At 32.2% G+C, this 24,757-nt stretch overlaps 2 protein-coding genes and 1 long non-coding RNA gene across 3 annotated transcripts; 1 reads left to right on the top strand and 2 right to left on the bottom strand.

Moving 5' to 3' along the window:
• Positions 1-6,072: 6,072 nt before the first annotated feature.
• On the bottom strand, positions 6,073-9,325 carry LOC106396919 (hydroxymethylglutaryl-CoA synthase). Its single transcript, XM_048774844.1, has 12 exons — positions 9,107-9,325; positions 8,420-8,526; positions 8,206-8,338; positions 7,971-8,114; positions 7,723-7,881; positions 7,580-7,653; positions 7,419-7,494; positions 7,276-7,331; positions 7,108-7,195; positions 6,886-7,026; positions 6,629-6,778; positions 6,073-6,535 (listed from the first exon to the last, which is right to left on the bottom strand). The coding sequence occupies exons 1-12, from the start codon at positions 9,167-9,169 to the stop codon at positions 6,341-6,343; spliced, it is 1,386 nt and encodes a 461-aa protein (XP_048630801.1). The 5' UTR covers positions 9,170-9,325; the 3' UTR covers positions 6,073-6,340.
• Positions 9,326-12,493: 3,168 nt separating this feature from the next.
• Positions 12,494-13,477, bottom strand: LOC106382296. Its single transcript, XR_001276844.3, has 4 exons — positions 13,294-13,477; positions 12,948-13,206; positions 12,752-12,842; positions 12,494-12,672 (listed from the first exon to the last, which is right to left on the bottom strand). It is a non-coding gene; the product is annotated as an uncharacterized LOC106382296 (long non-coding RNA).
• A 140-nt stretch (positions 13,478-13,617) lies between these two features.
• Positions 13,618-20,784, top strand: LOC125604467. The gene is made up of 4 exons (XM_048774845.1): positions 13,618-14,404; positions 14,478-14,670; positions 14,775-14,837; positions 14,941-20,784. Exon 4 carries the CDS (start codon positions 19,088-19,090, stop codon positions 19,898-19,900), a length of 813 nt encoding a protein of 270 aa, XP_048630802.1. The 5' UTR covers positions 13,618-14,404; positions 14,478-14,670; positions 14,775-14,837; positions 14,941-19,087; the 3' UTR covers positions 19,901-20,784.
• Positions 20,785-24,757: the final 3,973 nt, after the last annotated feature.

The raw sequence follows: 24,757 nt of genomic DNA, 5'->3' as shown, positions 1-24,757 counted from the left end.
AATGTACAATATAGAAAGTAATAAATTTACTTGTTCACCAAGGTTTACTTGTACTTGGTCTCCAAACTAAACCATTATATTGTACTAGGGATTAACCCGGGCTACGCCCGGGATTTTTATTTTTTTCTAATTTAAGTTGTTAATTTATTTATATTTAGGTTATGATATATATTTATATAAATGTTAAGATGCATGTCATAATTAAAATTTATTTTTAAATTTTAACATGTTAAATTAACATATTTTTTACTATTTAAATATTTTTTGTAATTTTGTTGGCTATCTAATTATCATATTTAGCAAAACTATCTCTTGAGTGTTAACATAAATGTTTTAGATATTAAATTAAACTGTAGAGTATTTTCGGATCGACCACATGCTCAACAATCAATCGATCCGTAAAAAGATGGTCGATCTCCTTGGCCAGGTAAGTACAATTTTAGCAAAAATATCTTTGATTTTCAGATATTAAGTATATAACTATTATTTTAAATATTGTTTTAATTGTATTTTTTGATCAAATTATTGTATTATAATGTTTATGTAAATATTTTTGTGATATTTGAATTTGTGTTGTTCGTATACTTAATCTAGATGATATTGATGTTTAACAATTTATTGTTTTCTGGAAATAGAAAATAATGATATATCAAAACGTATCTAATACTTGTTAAATGATAGTATAATGTAAATTATATCCATTATTTGAAAATAACCATTTGTTGTTTTTTATTTTCTTTTTTAAATCAGAAATTATTTTTATTTAAAAACATTATTCATATATAATATAATAGTTTAAGTTTGGAAGATTAATCTATATATATAAATTATGTATATTTTTAAAAAAATAATTTAAGATATTATATATTGAGTAACTGAGTAAAAGCTGAATTTCTTATCTTGAAAATCAAATATTTATATTTTGTCTTCATGTTATACTCACCAATCCATCATTGATATTTATAACTCAGTATGTTTTTAAAATAACTTAGTTTTAAGTAATAAACGAATTTAATAATTAAATTCATCACCTATAATGTTATATAAACTATATTTGAAAACTCTCTAAAATTATATTTTAAGCATAATATTACTATTATTTAATTTAAGTTATTTTAAGCATAATATATGCTAAACTAACTTCAATTATATTTACAATAGGACCATCCTAAACCTGTTAATAAACCAAAAACAATACTAAACCAACATGAACCAATACCTGATTCGGCGTGGAATGAAGTGTTTCGGGATAAATGCTTGAATGGTTATTAACTGTAATAGTTTGATCATGAAATAGTTAGTATGAATATTAACAATAAAATGATGGATTAGATTAATTTAAATTTGTAAGAATACCTTTGAGTCTATGAAAAGCAATTCAATTCCCATGAATAAGTTTGGCTTTTGGAAGTTGTGGGTTTCCCAACAATGAATTCACCTAACAAAAAGTTCGTTGTTATAAAAAATCTCCTTCAAAGTCATTAAGGGTTTTTGAGACGGCAATAGTTGATGGTAGAACCATTTTTTTGCTCGAGTGCTTTGAAGTTTTCCTTGATAGTGTGAGGTTGATATTGATGGAATAATGAGTTTTATATGGACTTTCTTGACTCCCTCTGTTTCAAAATACATGAAGTTTTAGGTTGGGACACAAAATTTAAAAAACTTGTTTTTTATCTAAAAAGTATCACTAAAATATAAATTAAAAATTATTTAACCAATCACAAAACATACTACAAAATATAATTGGTTACACAGTTTTTGATAAAGTTAAAAGATACCTTGAAATATGAAAACATCATCTATTTTGAAACATCAAAAACTCTCTAAAACATCATCTATTTTGAAACGGAGGGAGTACATTTTAATTTTTGTTTTGTTTAATGTGGTATTTTCATTTTTATATAATTTACTACCATTTTAAGATATATGTACATTTAAGATAGATGTTTAAATCTTAATGTATTTTTTCTATTTTTTTTTAATGTTTATTTCCATTTCTTATATTTTTATTTACGTAATATCTATATTTTATATTTTAAAATAGATATTTAAATCTTAATGTACTTTTTCCTTTTTTTGTAAATTGTGTATTTACTTATATTATATATTTTACATTTTAAGATAGATGTTTAATGCTTAATGAACTTTTTCCATTTTTTTAGAAAAATTATGTATTTACTTATTATTATATATATAATTCATATATTATAGATTTAAATATTTACTTATTATTTATTTTCCTGTATATGTATTTCCATTTCTTGTACTTTTTATTTACTTAATATCTTTATTTTACTTTTAAAGATAGATGTTAAAATCTTAATGTACGTTTTCCATTTTTTAAAAAAGTATATTTCTATTTGTTATACTTTCTATTTACGTAATATCTATATTTTAAATTTTAAGATATATTTTTAAATCTTAATGTAATTTTCCATTTTTTAAATTGGGTATTTACTTATATTATATATTTACTTATTATTTATTTTTATTTATATTGTGTATTTCTATTTCTTATACTTTCTATTTACTAATAATTTTATATTTTAAGATAGATTTACATTTTAAGATAGATGTTTAAATACTAATGTACTTTTTTTATTTTTTTTAAATTGTGTATTTCCTTTTGTTATATTTTCTATTTGCGTAATATCTATATTTTATATTTTAAGATAGATGTTTAAATCTTAATATAATTTTTTCCATTGTTTTTAAGTTGTGTATTTCTTTTTCTTATACTTTCTATTTACTTAGTATCTATATTTTACATTTTAAGATAGATGTTTAATATTTAATGTACTCTTTCCATTTTTTTAAATTGTGCATTTACTTATTATTGTATATATAATTCGTATATTTATATATTTATAATATTTACTTATTATTTATTTTTCTATATATTATGTATTTCTCTTTCTTATACTTTATATTTTATTAATATCTATATTTTATATTTTAAGATAGATGTTTAAATCTTAATGTATTTTTTCATTTTTAATGTAAAACGGCAATGTTTTATAGAAAAACTTGGACAAATAGTCAAATAGTTATATTTATGTTTTTTTTATAAAATGGTAATGTTACATTATGGAGATAAACTGTTTTTTTTTAGTGAAAAATAGTAATTTTACATATGTTTAATGTAGTTTTTCCATTTTTTTCATGTTGTATGTTTACATATTATTTTATTTTTAAATGTAAAATGGTAATCATACATATGTTTAATGTAGTATTTCCATTTTTTATGATGTATGTTTACATATTATTTATTATTTTCGAAATTATATATAATGTTTTTTTTTACAAAATAGTAATGTTACATTATGCAGATAAGCCGTCTTTTTTTAGTGAAAGATGGTAATCTTACATATGTTTAATGTTTACATATTATTTTTTTAAAATAAAAATGTAAAATGGTAATCTTACATATGTTTAATGTAGTATTTCCATTTTTTATGTTGTATGTTTACATATATTTATTATTTTTGAAATTATATATAATGTTTTTTTTTTATAAAACGGTAATGTTACATTATGAAGATAATCCGTCTTTTTTTAAGTGAAAAATGGTAGTCTTACATATGTTTAATGTAGTTTTTCTATTTTTTATGCTGTATGTTTACATGTTATTTATAATTTTTGAAAATTAGTAATATTAAAATATAAAACTATATTTTATGCCACGTGTCATCTTTCGGAAGAAGTTTTTTTTGCTGATGTGGACGCTCTATGGAGCTTCAAAAGGTCCCTTTTATTAGTAAGGATTCCTATGTAAAGAACTCATTATTCATAGAATTTTTTTTGTCAACTGCCCATCTCATTATTCATGGAATAAGACACACCAATTCTTTTCTTTCTTTTCTACTTATAACAAAGAAATAATAATATCCTAATGTTAGTTACCTAACCATATGTGCATATCCAAAACCTTTAATCAACTATACTTGTAGTCAAATAATATTAATCATCTAACCATACCATACTTGTATATAATCAGCTACACTTGTGCGAGAAGTCAACCACATCATCACGTAATATTAGACTAGAGTTTTAACCCGCATTTTATAAATATTTAATTTTGATATTATTATATAAATTTAAATATACAATTAATATATTAGTGTTATGTATTTTATAATTTTTTAATTTTATTGTTTAGGTTTCTTATTACTTTATTAATATAAGAGTTTGTTTTATACATTTTACCCTTTTTATTATGTTTTCGAGTTTTCATAATTTGAAATAATCAAATAAAAAAATATTCTTCAACATATGATTTTTGAAATTATATAGTTGTAGAAATAAAATTTTAACATATGTTAATAACTTCATTTGTATAAAAAAAATATGACATAATTAACAAATTTTAACCCGTTTTAGTGGTAGATGATAATTTATTTAAATGAAAGTATTATATTACTTAATTACGAAATTAATTAATGTAATATTTAATAAAAATTATTTAAAATTTTAGTAGGATTTTGTTAGATTTTTCTCAACAGATTTGTTATAACTGAAAATAAAATTCAAATCTATAGTTAAAATTAATTTATTATTAATATTCCTATTAATTGTTATGTCATGTTATGTGATTAATGAAATGGTCCTAGTAAACTTCTAAATAGTAGATAAAAATGGTAAAAAGAGAAGATGTGTCCAAATGGATAAACCAACTCAAACCAATCTATATCCATATGAACTAAATCATTTATGGAATTCATCTAGATTAATGGGGTAATAATTTTAATGAGTTAACTCATTAATAAATATTATTAATATTACAAATTAATTAAAATAAGTAAATAATTATGTAATTTTTAAATGATAAAGTCATTAACGTATATATATGATTATGCAAATTTAGAAGTAACAAAAGTAAAACGAATGGAATTAAAAAAAACGTAAAATTAAAACAAAATATTTTCATTGAAAACAACACTATGTGAACATGTCCATTTCTTTGTCTTTATATAGACCTTCATGTAAAAAACACAAATATAGAAACTAATGAATCAGTTAAAAACTTGTCTCAGTGCACCAAAGATTATAACTCTTTATTCTTTAATATGAAAGAGGAGACATATCAACAACTTTTTGAATTAACTTCTTATTTTCTATTTCTGGTTTCTCGAAAACTCAGAATCTATCTGGACCATTTGTAATATATTTCAGACTCTTAAAACTCAAATTAACTACAATTAAGACTTACTCTTTTGGTGGATGTGTGATGATGTCGCTTTGGTTGTTTACGGATTGTTTCTCCACTCCATTCGGACCTGATCGAATAATAATCAGCTCGCCGTTACCATTGTACTACAATACATAAGCCAATAGTGTTTGCAGTGTTAACATACATCATCAGTTAACATTAAACCAGTCATGCTAATCAATAGGAAATAATACTTATAGCTTAATAATTAAGCATGTAACCATGTATTCAGAAACTAGCACAAACTAAAGCTTAGACATTACAGGCAACAATCTACTCCAATATTTTATTATAACATAAGATCCAATATTAAGGGAATATTCAGAAGCTATCATCATAGTAATAGAAATGATGAGCACGTTCATTGCCTTAGACCAAAAAGAAATAGAAAATAGAGTGATACTCTATTTTAAAGTAGAAAATAGAGTGATTAAACAAAAAAAAATTACTCTATATTTGGAATAAACCTATTTTTTACTCTATTATAGAGTGAGAAATAGAATACCATCGGAGCATTCTTTACTTTAAACTCTATTTTAGAGTAAAAAATAGAGTGGGGTTGGAGATGCTCTTATATGTTAGAGCGTCAAACTCATTTCAGTCCAAACCATTTTAATCCAACATATTAAACCTACTAATCCATTAACATCCAAGTTTCTAACCCATTAAAATCTATAGGTTGGACTGGTTTGGATTGATCGATTAATTTAAACCTATTTTGACACCTCTTCCTAATATTAGTCATATAACCATACATATTTTTACATTATGTTTAAGCATTTACCATAGTAAAATTCACTTATCATAGTTAAAAATCTAAAATTGACATACGTTCAGATAACAAGTGAGCAAACCAAAGCAAGAACACCATAAATAATCCACATGATGAATAATTTAAAGGTTTATTTTAACATCTTAATAATTCCTAAAATTAACAGGCTTATTTAAAAAACACACTAAGAAAAAAAAAAGCTTCAGAGAATCAATGGCAAATAAATAAAAACAAGAGCATGCAAACTGTCCCTAAATCAAAGTAACAAGAACCTTATAAAAACGTCTAGAATTTTGGAAAGTAAAACATAAAGAGCGATGAGTAGACACAATCTTTCAAGTGATTTATGCTTTCAAGAATCAGTGTCCATTGGTTATGGATCCATCGTCTCCTTTCTTGCCATAGAATCTCCGGTACAATGAATCAACCTCTTTCAGATAATAAGTCCCCGGAGCCAAAAGGTCTAAGATACCTTCCTTGGTCGTCACAAACTCCTTTGCTCCGTACCTATGTTCCATTAGCTTCATTGTCTCCACAAACTTCTCAGGTGCATACTGCAAATTAACAAGGCCAAGAAGGAGATACAACTCACTCAAAGTGTTACGGACATTCAAGATTATGCACCCTTTTGTTTTTTTTTTAGTTACCTCATGTCTAGCCTTCAATTTACCGCCAACATCCATTACAGAAGCGATGTTTGATAAGCTGAAAGGAGTCTGGTTCTCGCAGAGACGCAATGAGAACATTGTTGCGGTTGAACCACTTCCATATGAGAACATAACCACCCGCTTTCCCGCCTATATATCAAGAACGTCCAAACACAAAGGTAATAAATATCAAAACCAAATGTAAGAATGGGTTTCAATAGGGTTCGAAGAAGGGAAGTTTGTTTTGTTTTAGTTACCAAATCGCTGTGTTTGTTGTGGACGAGGGAAGCGAATGCTGCGTAGAGAGAAGCAGTGTACATGTTACCGACTTGTTTTGGTACTAAAGTCGTTGGTTGCACTTTAGCATCATAATACGTTTTTGCTAGTTGTTGTGACACCTGCAAAAACAGACCAAAAGATTGAGCTATATTATAACTCACCATATCAAAAACAATCAGAAAAGGAAAATGATGAAAAACCTTTTCAAGATCACGGCTTTGGTAACTCTCATCGAGGGACAAGGAGGAATAAGGAGTGAACTTTTCTTTGGCAGCCTCGTCAATGGAGCTGCAGTATAGAAACAAATATGTTACTCATAAATATATACAAGTAAAGAGCTCTTTGTTCGAAGAACAAGATTGAAGAACCTTGCGTTTCTCAAGAAGTCGTTGTACAAGAGACGAGCAAAGCTTTTCTGCACAAGCTGCAATAGCAAAGACAAGAAGATTGGTAAGTGAATATTTCAGGTAGAAAGAACAAAACTAGTCTACTTGGAGGATTCAGATATTACTTTGTTGTATGGAGAATGGAAGACAAAGTAATCAGCATCATTGATGGAGAACTCTTTGCCCTCAAGTTTCTCAAACCTAGTAAAAATTTGTAGTAAGCCAATACAGAACACCAGGAGAAAGAATCTGAGTTTTGTAACAGTAAAAAAGCAAAAATACTAACTTGTTGCATAAATGTTTATAGCAAGAGTCAAGTGCCATAAGGTAGCATGTCTGTGAAAGCTTACCATCAACAACCTACAAGAACACAAATAAGAATTTTCATTCTCTGTGCCAAACACTTGAGATTATGCATTGAAGATGTACCGGGTACTCGCTAGCAAGATTTGGCTTGTAAAAGTCATAGACATGAGCCATGTGGCTTCCTCTCAATTTGCTCTCAAAAACAATAGGAGCATCTGGTCCTATCAACATAGCAATGGCAGCTGCTCCTCCAGTGGGCCTTGCGGGTCCTTCTGCATAAACCTGAAAGCACTCAAATATATAAGCATGTGAAGATTTATGCAAAAACTCTCAGGGCATTAAAAAAGTGTTTCTATGGTTAGATGTTATACCGCACTGTCAGTACAAATGACAAGGCCATAGCGTCCATCCCAGGAGTTACTCTCAACCCAATTGACACAGTTTAGCAAAGCCGCAGTTCCACCATAACAAGCATTGGTCGAGTCAACACCTTCTACATCAGTGTTTCCACATTTCTGTTCATTCACAAAAAAAAAAAAAAAGCAAAAGAAAAACTTTAGCCGTCTTTTTTAGAAAAAAAAAGAAGCTTGAGCAAAAGATAATTACCTCAAAGAGTTGCATCAAGAAGGTTTTGATGGACTTGCTCTTGTCAATGACAGTCTCACTGCCTACTTCAAGACGCCCAATTTGTTTGGGGTCAATCTTGTACTTTTCAAGAAGAGATGTCACCGCATTGAAACTAAGAAACACAGATCAACATTTAGAAACTCAGTCTTTGCATGAGAGTAATACTTAAGCAAGCCAAGAAAACACTTTTTACCTCATTGAGATAACATCTTCAAGCTCAGTGCAAAAAGCTAAACAATCTTGACCAAGTCCAATGGTGTATTTCCCTTTGCTTGCTCCATCATGAGCTTCCAAAGCTTCCTACAATATAGATATTGATCTAACTCATCAATCATAGTTTCAAACCTGAAATCAAGAACTAAACAAGAGAGATTGAAACAAAATGTTGTAGATCACTTTTTTTATATTAGCTGATAAAATAAAAGATCTACAAGTAGATGGAAAAGAATCTCAACTGAATAAGAACCACAAAGTTGTATAAATCTCAAGATCAAAGAACCTTCAAACCTCTAATGTCAAATCAAGTAGATACCATTTAATCAAAATAAAATAAAAACAATTACAGAGGAAAAAAAAAACTTTAGCATCTTCTGACTTGTACCACCACCAAAACTCAGCGGCATTACAAAACCCAGAGACAGAGAACAAAACATAAGTCTTGTCTGAAAGCTATGAGATCTTCCCTAGAAAATTCTTCTAGAAGATGTATAAGATTTCGAAATCATGTTTGGAAATTTTCATGAAGATTTATGAAAATCAAAACGTCAAAAGGCGAGTTCAACTATGTTCAATGTTTTTAAAAAACAGAGAAAGATCGGAAAGAAACAGAGTATGAATTGAACTATGTACTAAACCAACGAAAATAAAATGAAAGCTGAACCTGTTGAACACAGGTGGGAGGGAAATAGATGTCCATAGCCAATATCCCTACGTTCTTCGCCATTGTTGAATCAAAAAGGATTGAACTTTCTTCTCCAGAGAATGAGATCGAAGGTTCGGTCTTTGAGAGAGAGAGAGAGAGAGAGAGAGTTTAGAGAAGCTGTGTATATCAGAAAATATATGAATCTGTTGAAAACAGAAATGAAACTCAATTTGTTTTAATAAACAACTCCGGGAGAAATATTTCGCTATTTTCTGTTTAAATTAATTTAAAATTAGTTGTGCTTTCTTGTTTTTTACGTCAGCATATTACTTGTACAGTTCTACTTAATGAATTTTTTGGTTTCAAATATTCAACTTTTGTTGATTTAATTTATCCAATATTATGTAAAGTATTTTATATTACTAAAAGTACATTTTCAAACGACAGTTGCATGTTAAACAAAAAAAAATGTATAGATTAAAAAAAAAGAAGAGAATTTATTTGATAACAGTTGAGAAAAAACGAAGAATTTATTTGAAAATTAATAATTAAATACCTGGAAACTAAGAAAAGGTTTGTTTGTATGAGTGCGTGAGATTGGGCACGAGGGCAGGGGACTGTTTCCTCCGGGTTTTGGACAACACAGGGTTCGTGACTTAGCTCCTCTCCCTCGTGCTTCTCTTTCTTTCTTTATTTACTCTTTTAAATCTTGTTTATTTGCCATTTTATTGATTTTAGTTTTGATCCTTTTGGTTTTAGTTTTTGAGTATAACTCTCTAATATTGATCATTTATAACTTATGCACCTAAGCACCTACCGAATGCTGAGATCAGCTTTTAATAAATATCCAAATCCGTTTCAAATACATTTGTTATTTAGATATTTTTAGGTTCATATACATAAGAACCAAACTCATCAAGATTCAAAAAAACCCAACTCAAAACTCACACGTAAATTTATAATATTCAAGCGGGGTCTAGCTTAAAAAAAAGATAGTAAAAAAAAAAACAATCCGTACCTAAATGGATAGGCAATATTCATGTATAACTGATTCTATAAAATAATAAAAACTAGGGGTTGGCCCGTCCTACGGGCGGGTGAATTTACACTAGGACTATTAATTTTATAAAACATTTGAAAATTTACTTTATAGTCTAAATAATAGATATAATATGTTTATATAAGATGAAATCGTAATATTAAATTTTACTGGTTTACGTTGAAGAGAACCACTAACATTGATTTTTGTTAGAGAACACAAAATTTTCAAATTAAAAGAAATGGAAAATGTAATGATTTATATTTTTCCTTTTTGATTTATATTTCAATTTGATATATAAGAAGAAAATCTAAACTATAAATAACTAAAAAAAAATTATTTCTAAAAGTATCAGATTTTAATAGTATTACAATAGGTAATTTTCTCACGATAATAAATTAATACACCCACCTCCAAACAAAATTGAAAATCTAATATAATGTGATAAATTATAAAATTTATATTTTGAAGTAATATATAATAGTGTCAATAATGTCATATATAATAATTAGTATATATTATGCTACACCAAATGATGTTTTATAATATATGTTTGTTTCAACTTATATTAGATTTCCCAATTTACGATAATATATGATACGTTAGAGGTAATAGTGCTATAAGTTCATGTCATTTTTAGAGGTAGTAATGATATGGACCTTGTTAATTATTAGAAATAATAATAATCGATTATGTAAATTGCGATAAAAATTTTGATCTTATAATTATGTATTAATTATGTTCAATATGTTTCTCAAAAATTTGCCTGAAAACCATAGAGGATGTGGCAAAATATTGTAAAGAAGGTATGCACTTTGTAATTTTCTGTTTTTTTGGAAGAAAACACCTGTCTGTAAGAGATCACTGTTTATAACCTTTGCAAGTGTTAATATGTTTACACCCGCCTTGGCGGCTTCATCACATTTCTTTTTATGAAGGCACGAAATAGGGAAATTTTCTGCATAAAAAATTTTGCATTAATAATTTAAACGACAACCACAACATGAAGTTATAAAACAAAAGGGAAATAGAATTAAACAAAAAGTAAAAGATACTAAAAGCAGTAGTCGATAAGAAGTTGACGAAAATTAAAAGATAAGCAGTAGTCGATAAGAAGTTATGGTTGTCTAAGAGCTAGTAGTGGACTCATTCCATACGTGCTTTCTTGCGGGCATTCCTATCAGCAGTAACTTGTTCTTTGGCCGATGCAGGACGTCCGGCAGTGGAAGCATCAGACGTGGATGGCTCTCCTCTGCCACATTGCAAGTGTTGGCATCTTTCTCCTCTGTTCCCGGTGCCACAACTTCATGCAGTGCTTCCTCAGGAGCATTTGCACCTTCCTATTAATAAGGTAACAAACAGGAGATTATATATTGGAAGTAAAAGTAGATGTAGAAAATTAACGTTAAGAAACGGAACTAAAGGTATGACAAAGGCTGGCATAGGTGCAAGCTCTCGCTCTGGAAATATGCGGGAAATGGTGAAGGTTTGATGCTTCGAAGCAAAATTGAAATCGTTCAGTTTATGGAATGTGTAGGTTTTCCCAACAATCTCAGCAAGGGACCGATGCAACTCAGTATCAACCTGAGCATGAACACCTATCCCCTGCAACCCAGAAACAACATTTTAAATGTTTTAGGATCTATCTAAATAATAGGACCACTTAATTGTTACCAAAAAAAAAAAAAAATAGGACCACTTAATAGTTAACTGGTTGACTTTAGGAAATACCAGTCTATGCAGCCTCAGAAGCTTGGATGTTTGTCAGTTTAGCAATCTTCGTAACAAAGCAAGGAAAGATGCTGAATCAGTGTCACTCGGTACCTGTTTTCAGAGAAAGGACAGCAGTACAAAATAAGTGACTGGAACTATATGACAATTGCTTTCAATATGCAGAAAGTATACAGTTGTGAAATTCTCACCTGAGCACATGTGAAGGAAGATATCTCTCGGACAAGTTTCTTTGAACATCTGAAAAAACCAATATAACAACAACCGTCATCTTGCTGGATCCCGGTCACTTAGCAGTGCAGAGGAACTCAATAATCTGTCAAGTGTAGAAGAAGTAGGACAAATTTCAATACTCCTTACTCAGATGATTAAGCTCAAAGTGTATCAAATTTAAATAGACCACATTACACCTGAGAATCAGCAGTGATAATAAATTGGTTAAGCTCTGAAATGGTAAGTGGCTCAATCTTCTGTGCATGAACCATCTTGGATGAAGACGCTTGCTGGTCTGCTCCTTGACCTGGCAATGAAGGAGGATGAACATGGAAAGACAGTAAAACAAATAGGAAACATGTTTACAATATTTGGAAGTTAGAAAAATTTGTGTTGCTATAATTAGAATGAGTTGACTTGCCTGTCAAACACTTTTTTTACTGCTTCTGAGAAAACAGTAATATTGCCGGCCTGAGAAAACATATGCTCATGATTTATGCTCGTGACAAGCACAATTTTTGGCTCTGACCCATAGCTCTAAAATTTGTCGTGGAATGCAATAGCCAAAGAGTCAAACATACTAACCCAGACTTTAACAGCACTGCACAGGGGAGATAATCACGTTGGTTATACATTACAATTTCTATTACTACAAAATCAGATTTAAAAAACAAAAATACCTATCAAGACGCAAAGTAAGCATTATGCGTTTTGCACCAGGAAGATTGTCGTTGATGGTGCTCCTTATTGCACTTAGCTCACCAATAATGTCTAGGAAATGATTACATGTGAATAAGTTAAAAACATGCTATCAGAAAATCCAACAACATTACTCAGATTCAAAAAAAAAAAAAACCCCAGCTCCTAGTTACATACCAGGAAATTGTTTGTTGGTGTTTGCCAGTGCACGTCGGAACCGAAAAAGTTCAGTGGGTATGACTTTATTGGAATCTGTGAGATTTTCAAAAGAGGTTCCATCATTGAACCGTATGAAGAGGAGGGCATCAGTCAACCGGAAATTGTTGTTACTGCGCGTTACGTCAAAACAGCTTAACGTGTACACAGAGCCTTAGCTGAAACGCTGTCTGAATCTGAGAAGACGGTTTGCACTCAAGGATCCTTGCACAAGTGTTGACTGTTACAAAAGAGCAAACCGATAGATTAGACAATAGAAACTGATACAATCATCGAGATTATAAATTGAGAACAAAGGTTCTCTTACATTCTCATCAATCAGTGGCATGTCAAGGCTCACCGCCTTTCTTCACATTCCTGGGGCTGAAGACGTTACAGTATTCAAGTCGGTGTTCTTAAGTTGCAGAGAGCCAAAAAAAAGAGAGAGAGAGAGAGAGGCGTAGAATGTGGTAGAGAAGAAGGCGATTAAACCTAATTAGTATGGACTTCTCATTTTTTCCTTCAAGCCCACATAAGTTCAAGAACCAGAAAAAAAAAAAAATCAACGCAACAAAAACGAAATATCGGCAGAAGCCCACCAAACATAGAGGAGAAGCGAATTTGCATTTGTTTGGGTGAAGCCACGTGGCGGAAAACGCCCTAGCCTTCTTGCTGAGCTGGATAGCCTAAGGAGAGAGACAACTCTCCTTTATTGTTATGGAGAGAGACAACTCTCCTTTATTGTTATAGATACTCTTTCTATATGTTTGGCTAAATTATGTAAAATAGAAATAGTTTTTTATTTAGTAAAATAATTATATGAAGTGAAAAATTAAGTATCTTTTGGGTACTCTTTGGAAATATGTCTAGCAATATAAATGAAAATTGTTTGGAAACATGGATAACAATATTTTTAATACTTACTTTTATGAGTATTTGCATCATATAGCTACAAATCATAAACAAATTAAGTAAATGGCATAGCTACAAAAATAATACTGTACATATTTCATATTCCCCACAATGCCCCTACCATAACTCTGAGCTGAGTCTGACACACTAAATTCTAGAGTCTATGATCTTGTAATTATTACCTACTCTACCCTATTACACGCAACCGGTTAACAGTGGAAAGCTAAACAATATTCAAATCTGTAATTACATAATCTCTCTTATCTCACTGTCTCACTTACGTTCTCTTTTTGTTCTTCCTATTTTTTCTTTGTGCAGATTTTGATTCGATTCATACTATTATATTTTCCCGATTCGGATCTCCTTTTCTCCTCCCCTAACTGTCTGACCAGGATCTGAGCAAATTCCATCTCAAGAAAGAGCTGACTGAAAAAAAAGCTTCTCGAGTTATACACGATCTAGGTACCTCTTCATCTTGGAGATCCCCTCTCACTTCCTCCAGATCTATCGCCCGGTGTGCAGAAACGGTGAGTCATAAGGCTAACAGCGCTCATAAAGTCCCGACTCGATTATCTCAGAATTGCGTATGGGTCTTGACAGGTGACAAGCAATAAACTCCAATATCCTATGGATTCTCATAGAGGCTTCTGACTAGAAACATGAGGCAAATTGTAACAACTAGTAACTCATCATAAAAAAACTAGTAACTCACTGAATTCATGTCGGAGGAGCTTAGAAGAAGAAAATGTCAGTATTACAAGTGATGAGAAAAGGGTGGCCTTCATTATTGATGGTACCAGTCTCATATGAATTTCTTTTCTTTCTTTTTGACTATGCAACTCTTCTAAGTGGCATGTAAATGATCTGCGCACTCTGTTGTCTTTTTGCTCCCTTCAGAAGCTGGAATCGTTGCACTTGTAAAGAACCGGACTTTTGACATGACCATTGCCATTGGTGATGGTAATGAGACCAGTATTTCTTTCTGAAAATTAGTCTTTTCTTTCTAAGCAGCAACCAGGTTCTTATTTTGTTCCCACCTTGACTTTGTTTTGGATTTTGACAGGTGCCAATGATGTCTCCATGATCCAAATGGTTGATGTTGCAGTAGGGATCAGCGGCTAAGAAGGTAGGTAAGCTGTAATGGCACCAGATTTCGCAAGGGGACAGTGTAGATTCTTAGTTCCACTACTGCTAGTCCATGGACACTGGAATAATGGAAGAATGGGATACACGGTACTGTACAATTTCTACAAAAGCTGTTTTTGTTCTAATTTTATTTTGGTGAGTACTTTTTAACTGTCTTTCATATTTCGGATTCCGGATTCACTGTGTATTATCCGGTTCTAATAAGCATTCCTGATATGGATACATGATGTATTTTCTGGATATTATCTTTTAAATCCAGATTATCTTCGGTTATAATACACATTCATGAATATCAGTCTATGATTATTGGAGAGGAAGAGGAAGCTGCCGTGCTGCTCATGGCTCTCTCGTATGGATCAGTCTATGATTATTGGTTTCTAGATCCCATCATTGTAGACGGTGGCTAATCCTCAACAATTATTAGGGAGTTCATCTTTAATCCAGATAGCAATGATGATTACAAAATTTACAAACATATTTTTTTTGGTTAACTGCAAATTTGATGCTAACTTTGATTAAATCTGGATATTTTTGTTTGATTAACTGAAGCTAACTATGATTTAATCCGGCTATTTTTTACCCATAGATTTGTAGAGTTTGTTAATGGCTAATAAGTCATAATATACAATTTGTGTATGAACCATTTAATTTGGATGCTAAACGACAATAAATTGGTATTGTAATTTATAAGCTACATAAATATCTTAAATTAGTCTTGTTTTATCATAAGATCTACAATAATAATTATAAATACGTTTTATAATCGGATAATAAATAGATAATATGGATTATGACAGTAATAGTCGGATAATAGGTTTTTTTGTCTGTAATATCAATGCGTATTATAACCGGATTAAAAATCATGTTCTCGAGTTGATTAATTATAAGAGATGAAGTAGTATGTATGTGTGAGTTTTAACCGGGTATTAATTAGGAAGTTAATCCGGATAAAGCTTGTAATAGCCAACAATATCATTTGTTAGCCGAAATTAACATGTGGTATACCTTGATATGTATATCATCTTATTTTAGTTCATTGAAGTGGTTTTGTGATGCATTTAGGTGTATACACTGCATTTGTATGTTCATTTTCATTGATAGGGGCTAAAGTTAACATTTGAAGTTTTGGGTTGAAACCTTAAACTTAGTTCTGTAATATAGTAAGTTTCGGGTCAAAAATAAAAACTATACAGAGATCAGGGATCATTTGTTCATTTGTGTGGAGGTCTAGAATGTACAATCAATATGCTAGGGATTAATTCAAGAAAATATATGTACAATTCAAGAGTTTGGAATCAGAAACGAAACTATGAAAAATCTTAGGGATCATATATGCAAAAGAGCCAAAGTTGTCCATTGTTGTCTCAGCAAGCTTTTGGAGACCAATTGGAGTCGCGACTTGCGGCGGTGAAAGCCACCAACTCCAAATCTAGAGCATGACAATTGCGGGAGAGGAGCAAGGTGATGACGGCGGATACAGACGAAGACACACATCAGAGTGTTCGACAAGACGCGGAGGTAACGCAGTGCGGAGGAGACTCAGATTGAAAAACCCAGAAATACAATAAAACAGTGGACCAAAGAACCAAGTCTCATCATGAAACAAGGAACCAAACCGAAAAATACAATGAAACAAGGAACTAAGGAAATAAGAAGATCCAAAATTTAGCAAAAGAAACAGAAAAGAAGAAGATCCAAAATTTAGCAAAAGAAACATGAAATAAGAAGAACCCAAAAAATACGGCGAAACAAGGAATTAGCCAACCTCTTAATGTATCTTTCACACAATCTGAATTTGACACCAACTGACACGCTAACTGACACAAGACTACCCTACCTAAATCCACCTACAGCATAGACTTCTAGCTCTTCTCTCACTTCGCATGGACATAAAGGTAATTTCATCGCCCCTTACTAACCGGATACGCAAATACTATTTTTTATGCATGAATAGCTAATTACCAAGCTGAATATGGATATTGAGCTAAATGACTCTACTTTTATTTACACATTTAGCTATTGTATTTACAATAAATTAAATACTTCCTTTTTGTATTTATTTTTATTTACAAATTCTGCCACTACATTGAAAATTCATTTAAATTAATTAATTACAATTCCAAAGATTATCTAACCAATTTTTTTTTTAGTATTACCTTATTTAGTTTAGTCAAATATAAAAATTCGAGAGTTCAATTTTCAAGAAATAAAATATCATAAAAATTAATAATAATTCATAAAAAACTAATGCAAAAAAATTATGAAGTATTGATTTATGAAGTATTTGGTTATACAGATTTATAAAGTATTTGGTTGTTTTTTGAATTTGGCTCGGTTTTGGTTTGGATAAAAATGTTATGAACCATTCAATATCCAATAACATTTGGATCCAATTTGATTCTGATTCGGATTTGGTTTTCGGATAATTTTGGATAACTCGTTAAAAACTGATTTTTGGATTAACTATTGTGTAAATCGGATAAGTTTAATATTTTAAATAAAATTATTCAGGTAATTAGGATAATTTGAAATATTTAGATTAAAAATTGGATAATGTGGTTTATAAACAGTATTTTCAGAATATTTGATAATTTTAAAATTAAATATAATTAATAACTCTAGATATATATAATGTATTTTAGATATTTGGGTACCTATTCGATTTTGGTTTAGTTCTCGTTCAGTTTTGGGTTTTTTTTGGCAACAAACGGCGATTCTATTACTTAAACTTGAGGTAATCTGCATAACTAGACCGGAATAGAACAACAAATAAAGCAAAGAGATCTATGAAAAAAATGGGTATTTCTAGGTAGCGAATCATCAATTTCATTTTGCGCCCTTGGGAAGTAGCTGATTTTGAAATCTGGAAAATACATTTAGAGAATTTGAATGACCTCTAGCTCAGTTGAGAAGTTTGACCAAGCTTGTGGATCCGTTATCATTGCAATCAGGTCCTTACGATCTGTCTCAAATCTCTGACAGGTCGAATGTTGTAACAGGCTCTCCATTGCCCATCTTAGCTTTTCCAGTTCCGACTATAATACTGTCTCACGCCTCCTTAAGTTTTGTGTCTCCATAAGTTGGATCTTTCTCATGTTATCCTTCCAAACCTATCCAATTCCACTGAATTGATCTGTGGAGATCTATGAACCATCCACCGTACAAATATTACCCAAGCTTAAGGCTTGTGTTTCTTCAACAATTTGTGCTTGTGGAGGAGCATGTATAATATCCTTTGCATTGTACCATGTCTGACACTCACTCTCTGCATACCTGACTAGCTCGAACGGATCCATGTCTATACCTCTAAATAGCTTATCATTCCTAACTTTCCAAATGTACCAGATTATCCAAAGATAAGGGTCTCTATCATCTTCTGGCTCCATAATATTATTCTTCCTCCAAAAAAGATAGTCCATATTGACGTAGATACTTGAGATAGGGAAATTTTGAGAACTGACGGTGTTGATGATAATGCCCATGCTTGTTAGGCCGATGGGCATTCGAAAATCGCATGAGTAACAATTTCGTCTAGCTCTCCACATCTTGGGCAGTAGTTATTGTTGGGAAAAAATATCCAGATGTTAAATTTCTCCAGACCCGGGCAGGACAGCGGCCTCCGGATCCCCGCTAGGAGACGTTCCAGGTCCCCGCTAAGAAACGCCCCGGGTCCGACCCTTGCGATCATTCCCTCCTCTGCGAGAAATGGAAATCTTCCGATACAGGGATCTTTCTATATTTCTGAATATGGAAGAGTTTAATCCTATTGGCCGACTAAAACCGACGTAAAGATGGCTATATAACGGGAGCCCAAACCCTATAACAAGGGATCAACACTTGGAGACTAAGAGAATAGAGCTAGGCAGCCAAAACTAGAGTTCATACACAAATCTATTGTAGCTCATGCTCTTTGATCAAATAAAACATCTCTTTCAATCTCTTTACTCTTAAATCCTTACCAAATACAAAGCTTGTCCATCATCTGTGGTACTCACAAAGATCCTACACAAAAATTCCTAACAGTTTGGCGCTAGAAGGAGGGGAGTAATCTAAACTACGTGACGATGGCGGTGGATGAGCAAAACGAGCTACCCGAAGCTACCCGAAGCTACCCAAAGAGAAGCCGAACTCCAAAGGCACTCGATGGTCTGCAAAGTCAAGTAACCGAGCTGCACCAGGCTCAAGAAAAGATTATGGAGAATCCCGAGCTCTCCTCAGAAGTCCAAAGCTTGAAAGAGAAGCTAAACGATCATTCCAAGCAGCTAGAGCTGAGTGCCGAGAAGCTCAACCAAATCGAATCGGAGAACCTTGTCCTTCGAGACAAAAATCAAGCCCTCAATACGTCAGGTAACAAGAAGCGTCGCTTTCGGACTCAGATCAGATCCATGCCAACTCTTGAGACACCTAACTCCGAAGGAGACACGACTCGTCCGTCTACGGCGTTGAATGGAGACAGAGCAACACACGGGAAGGCCAAAGGTACTCAGACCTACGATGTAGAAGACAGCGATTATGAGTTGGAACCCGATAAGGAAATACCCAAGGGAGGAACGGCGACGAGATCCTTTATGACCGCCTACCTGGAGAAGATGTTCTCCAAGAGGCTCGACGCCATGCAATCCATGGTGGAAAGGCTCCCAGGGGTAGCTCCCCCAATCTGGAAAAGCGATACCGACTCCTACGCCGATACTCCTTTCACGGACGAGATCACCCTGATCGAGATGCCGAGGAAATTCTTCTTTCCCAGCATAAAAATGTATGACGGTACCGACGATCCAGATGACCATATCGCCATGTACAAACATAGGATGCTCCCTGTAGCACTCCAAAAGGAGTGGCGCGTAGCTACTCTGTGCAAGGATTCGGTTCAACCCTGACTGGACCCGTCCTGCAATGGTACATCAACCTACCTTCCAAGTCCATATCCTCTTTTGGGATTCTTAGCGACAAGTTCGTGGAGCAGTTCGCTAGCAGTAGAAACCTGGAGAAAACTTCGAGGTTTGAACCTCCAGCATCGGGCTGAACCCTTGCGAGGCTATATAGCCCGCTTCAATCAAGAGAAGGTGACGATTCCCGAATGTAATGTCCCTACTGCAATCTCTTCCTCCAAGAGAGGCATGCTCCCCGACGGGGACCACTATAAGGAGCTAAACAAATTACCAGTGCAAGTCCATGGAAGACGTCCTGTCCCGAGCATGGGCACATGTAAAATGGGAAAAAGTTGTCGCAAGTTGCGCTAAGGCACAGAAAAAGCAAGAACTAAAGGTGATCGGGCCGGACCGAAACGGTCGAGACGAGAGACCCTCTCCAAGATCAATAAAAGATTTCGGGAACAGGAACTGGGGCAGATACCAGAACCGACCGCTCGATAAGGCATAAGGGATGGAAGTGTCCATGTAGCCAGAGATCTCTCACCTCTCTATCTCAAAGCCGGAGCTGGTCAGTGTTCTGAAGCAGATGGGCCAACAGGTCAAGTGGCCTCAGAAGATGAAAGCACATGATTCCTTCCGGAACCCTGGTCATTGGTGCGACTTCCACCGCGACCACGGTCATAAAACGGAGGACAGCGTCGCATTAGGGATTGAGGTCACCGAACTACTTAAGAAAGGATATCTCCGGGAATTCCTTTCCGATAAGGCCAAGGGCCACCTAAATAAAGAGCATGGTTTTTTTCAATTTTTTTAAAAAAATTTACATTAAAAAGCTCCCAAATTTTTTAAAGCAAAAATAATTTTTTAATTAAATATTTTATGGCCTTTATAATTTCAGGACCGCCATGGATTCGTCTCCTCACACAGCCACTACAACAATGTACTTTTTTAGATCTCGAATTCTCTATAATCTATCTATATATATATATATATATATATAAAGTAGACTTGTCTCTCTTCTTTTGACATGTGGAAGAGAGGTTTAATGACATGTGTCTTCATATTTTATTTTTATTTATATATATATATATATATATATATATATATATATATATATATATATATATATGAAGTCTTTCTTCTTTCAAATTACTGCAATTTAGCCCGCTATGTTCTAATTGTGAACTATCTAAACCTTCTTGCACTAATCATCATCACATAAAATCTCATAATCTATTTTATTAATCATTAAAACTCAAGATGAATAAAAAAGTAAAATATATTTTAAATATTTAATTTAGCACAACTATGACATAAATTTTCATAAATTATTATTTTTTACTATTTACTAATATTTCATTTACAAATTATATATTTATTTTACTATTAAAATTATAAAATAACCAAAATAAGAAGAAGAAACTAGAGCAAAACACATAATTTAAACCTAAAACCTCCAAAGTCACAGAAAAAACTAAAATCTCATAGTAACACTAATTTAATGAATGTCTGGAGCTGAAAAGAGATGAAGAACGGAATCTAAATTACCTCACCACAACAAACAGAGGTTAAAAAATGGTAGAAAGATAAAATCTGAGACAAAGCAATCCCCAAACACAAACACATGAAGCATCAAGACACATGCCTAAGTCACCGAAAGCACAACCACCAGCTAAAGAAATATAGACAAGTTGGTTGTGCATGCCATCAAAGAACCACAAAGCTCTTGATAGAAGGGACCAAAACTCCAAGAGATTAACTCCACACGCCTATGCCTAGACCTGGGTGTTTGGTCCCCCGATCGGGTATGGTTCGGTTAAAACGGGTTTTTGGATTTCCGGATCTAAGCCTAGAAGTCCCATTCGGGTTTTCTAAAATTTTGGTACGGTATTGGTTCGGAACCAACCGGGTTCGGATCGATTCGGAACAGCCACTGAAGATCCGCATAAATCCGAAGTTGAAATGGGTTCGGTTCGGTTTCGGGTTTTGATATCAAAATAACCAAAAAATTCCGAATAAAACTGAATAGTACACATTAACACACCAAAATTTGAGTCTAAAACGTGTTAAAGGTAACAAAATCTAAAGTCACACAATAGCACCAGTAGACATTGCAAATCAAAATGTTCAAACCCCATACATAAAACGTAATCTTAAACTGTAGAAGCAAATCAAAATGCTTAATATTGTTCTAGGATTGTTGCATCACCACACTCTGAAATAGTGTTAGCAACTTAACATTCATATTGCATACTAAGCTAATATAAGCTTGTGCGATGTGATTAATAATGTTACCTCTTTCAAGCTTGTCTACATCTTCAAGCTGATGTTTAATCCATCTGTAAACATGAAAAAACATATGTAAATGAAGAACAAAAACGAGCAATTACAGAGATTAGCGAGAAAGGAAACAAAACACATGCAAAAAGAAAATGAAATAATGAGAAAAATAAATAAAAAACGACATGCAAATAGAATACATGCAATTGATTTCGAATCGACTACCAAAGTTTCATAAGAACCAAAGAATAATAAGTACAGAAGAAATAAAACAAACGAACCTATAATAGATTTCTCTAATTCTCGGATGTAGTGGAGATAAAGAGACTAGTAGATTGTTTCCAATTAGTTGTAATTATTAAAAGATTGAATCAAGAAAGCTTTTTTGGGACTAGGGTTTGCTCAATGGAAGGGTATCGGAACATGTGAGATCGTGAGAAAAGTACAAAGAAATATCTAGTATAACTATGTATATAAAACATAATCGGTTGAATCAGATGTTTGGTTCGGATCTTGGTGCATAACCAAACCGACCTGATGTCCGAAGTGCTTAGAGCTAAAAACCCATTCGGTATTTTGCCTGGTCCTGTTACCGAACCGGACCCGTTATTTCAGTTCGGTTTAAGGTGTGGACTCTGGTTTAAGTTAAAAACGCCTAGCTCTACCTATACCAAGGGAAGGAGGGGAAGAAGAGAAACAACCTGAGGAGAGGGAGAATGGGAGGCAAACACCAAGAAACCAAAGCCTAAGATTGAGATCAAAAACAACCTTCTAAGCCTACAAAAAATACATAGAGTAAATCACTATCCAAACCTGAACTGGCAAACATGGCAAAAGGAAGAGCCACCAGAGATGCAAGCACTGATGAAAGCTGCAACGGGATAAGAAAACAGAGACGACAGAAGGAGACGAAACAAAATCAGCAAACCATGAAATCGTCCTCGAGCTATGAAAGAGAGCATAGAAGTCAGATCACCAAAAACCAGATCTTGAAAACTGAGACTAGTAGGAACTATCAACGGCAGACCAACGATGAGGAAAACAACATCAAAGACGACGAAACTCTTACCCAACCTAAGGAGATGCATCTTCTAACATAAGCCAAAATTAAAGGAAGAAGAGGAGTGTCAATATTGACCAGAACAGCCTACACCATCGTGAGAAATAACCGCACAAGTGGGAACTCATAAACCCGATCTACAACAAATACTAGATAATCTCACAGGAGAGGAAGGCGAAGAAGAACAAGAACACGAAGGTGAGTCTGGTGATGGTGAGAAGCATCGCACACACCGTTTCCACTGGAAAGGTAAACGAAATACATAGATGGTGACATATCAAAGTCAAACTATGGGGAGAAGGTACAAAACATCGTATGAAAATAATGTTCCAAAATATGAAAAATAAAATGCAATTTTGATGTTGAAACCGTTAATGTTAGAATCAACAAATTCCTAAATGCAAACTTATTGAAATTCAATATGTTTTACATCAGAGACTCACTTCACCACTAACAAGTGCTACTATACACACAACAAAACATTATTGAAAAAACAAACACATAATATATTAACCTATCACCTATCTAACACATAGCACAATAAAATACCAAATAATGCTCTTAACAAATAAACATGACCACATGAATACATCATCCAAAAAATCATATGTAACAACACTGAAACAATATTCCGTGCGAAGCGTGGACAAGCCCCTAGTTTATAATAATTTGATGGTTTAGATGACAATTCTTGTAGATTGAATATTTGCAATGATATCTTCTATATTATTAAAACTAAAGTACAATTGAGAATTGTTTGGAAATATGGATAAAAAGAGTATAATATTTTTTGAAAATATGGATAACAGTATATTAAATAAAAATTATAATGGCTTATGTTATTAAGAAAAATTAGAAGTACATTTTATTACGAGAAATTATCTATCTGAGCCAGCTTTATAATATACAAAAATGGTCCACACTAATTACCTAAAAACATTTTTTGTCTAAAATAATCATAAAACAAAATTTATACTTTCTATACATATTTCAAACAAAATAATAATTTAAATTTATTTATATCAAAAATTATTTCAAAAATATACATATATTAAATTTTTGATTTTTACTAAAATATTTTCCAATAATCATTATAATAATATGTTTCCAATATTTATAAGAAAAATACAATACAAAGCACAATTTCAAATACCAACTTAAATTATAATTTTCATATTTCACATTAAGTTTTTAAAATATTAGATACGTGATTATGTATATAATGGTACATATAAAATACTATTAATTTTTTTTTTGTGATCAAAATAAAATACTATTAATTTATGATTACTTATATGATAGTACATATAAAATACAATTAATTATGCGATGATACATGTATGATATATAATAGTGAAAGTCTAGTTGTAGTTAGAAATTGATATGTTAATTTTGTCATTTTAAAAATTAGAGAAAAAGATTTTCCTATTTTAAGAATTTGTGTAAGCATATCGCTTGGTCATTGTATGCCGGTATATTCGTGAAGTAGCAATAAGAAACTCAAGTAGCATTAAATTGATTAT

Source organism: Brassica napus, unplaced genomic scaffold, assembly GCF_020379485.1.
Source record: "Brassica napus cultivar Da-Ae unplaced genomic scaffold, Da-Ae ScsIHWf_55;HRSCAF=95, whole genome shotgun sequence".
Classification (NCBI taxonomy): Eukaryota; Viridiplantae; Streptophyta; class Magnoliopsida; order Brassicales; family Brassicaceae; genus Brassica; species Brassica napus.
The sequence above is the reverse complement of the archived record's forward strand: the minus strand, read 5'-3'. Positions and strand labels throughout refer to the sequence as shown.

Bases quoted from the DNA above. Each gene is read 5' to 3' on its own strand.
- LOC106396919 (XM_048774844.1), bottom strand. From the start codon at position 9,169: ATGGCGAAGAACGTAGGGATATTGGCTATGGACATCTATTTCCCTCCC. The intron at 8,339-8,419 runs GTAAAAAGTGTT...TGTGTTTCTTAG, and splicing joins GAAGATGTTATCTCAATGAG to TTTCAATGCGGTGACATCTC. The intron at 7,027-7,107 runs GTTTTTCATCAT...CTGTTTTTGCAG, and splicing joins AAAGCCGTGATCTTGAAAAG to GTGTCACAACAACTAGCAAA.
- LOC125604467 (XM_048774845.1), top strand. From the start codon at position 19,088: ATGGCGGTGGATGAGCAAAACGAGCTACCCGAAGCTACCCGAAGCTAC.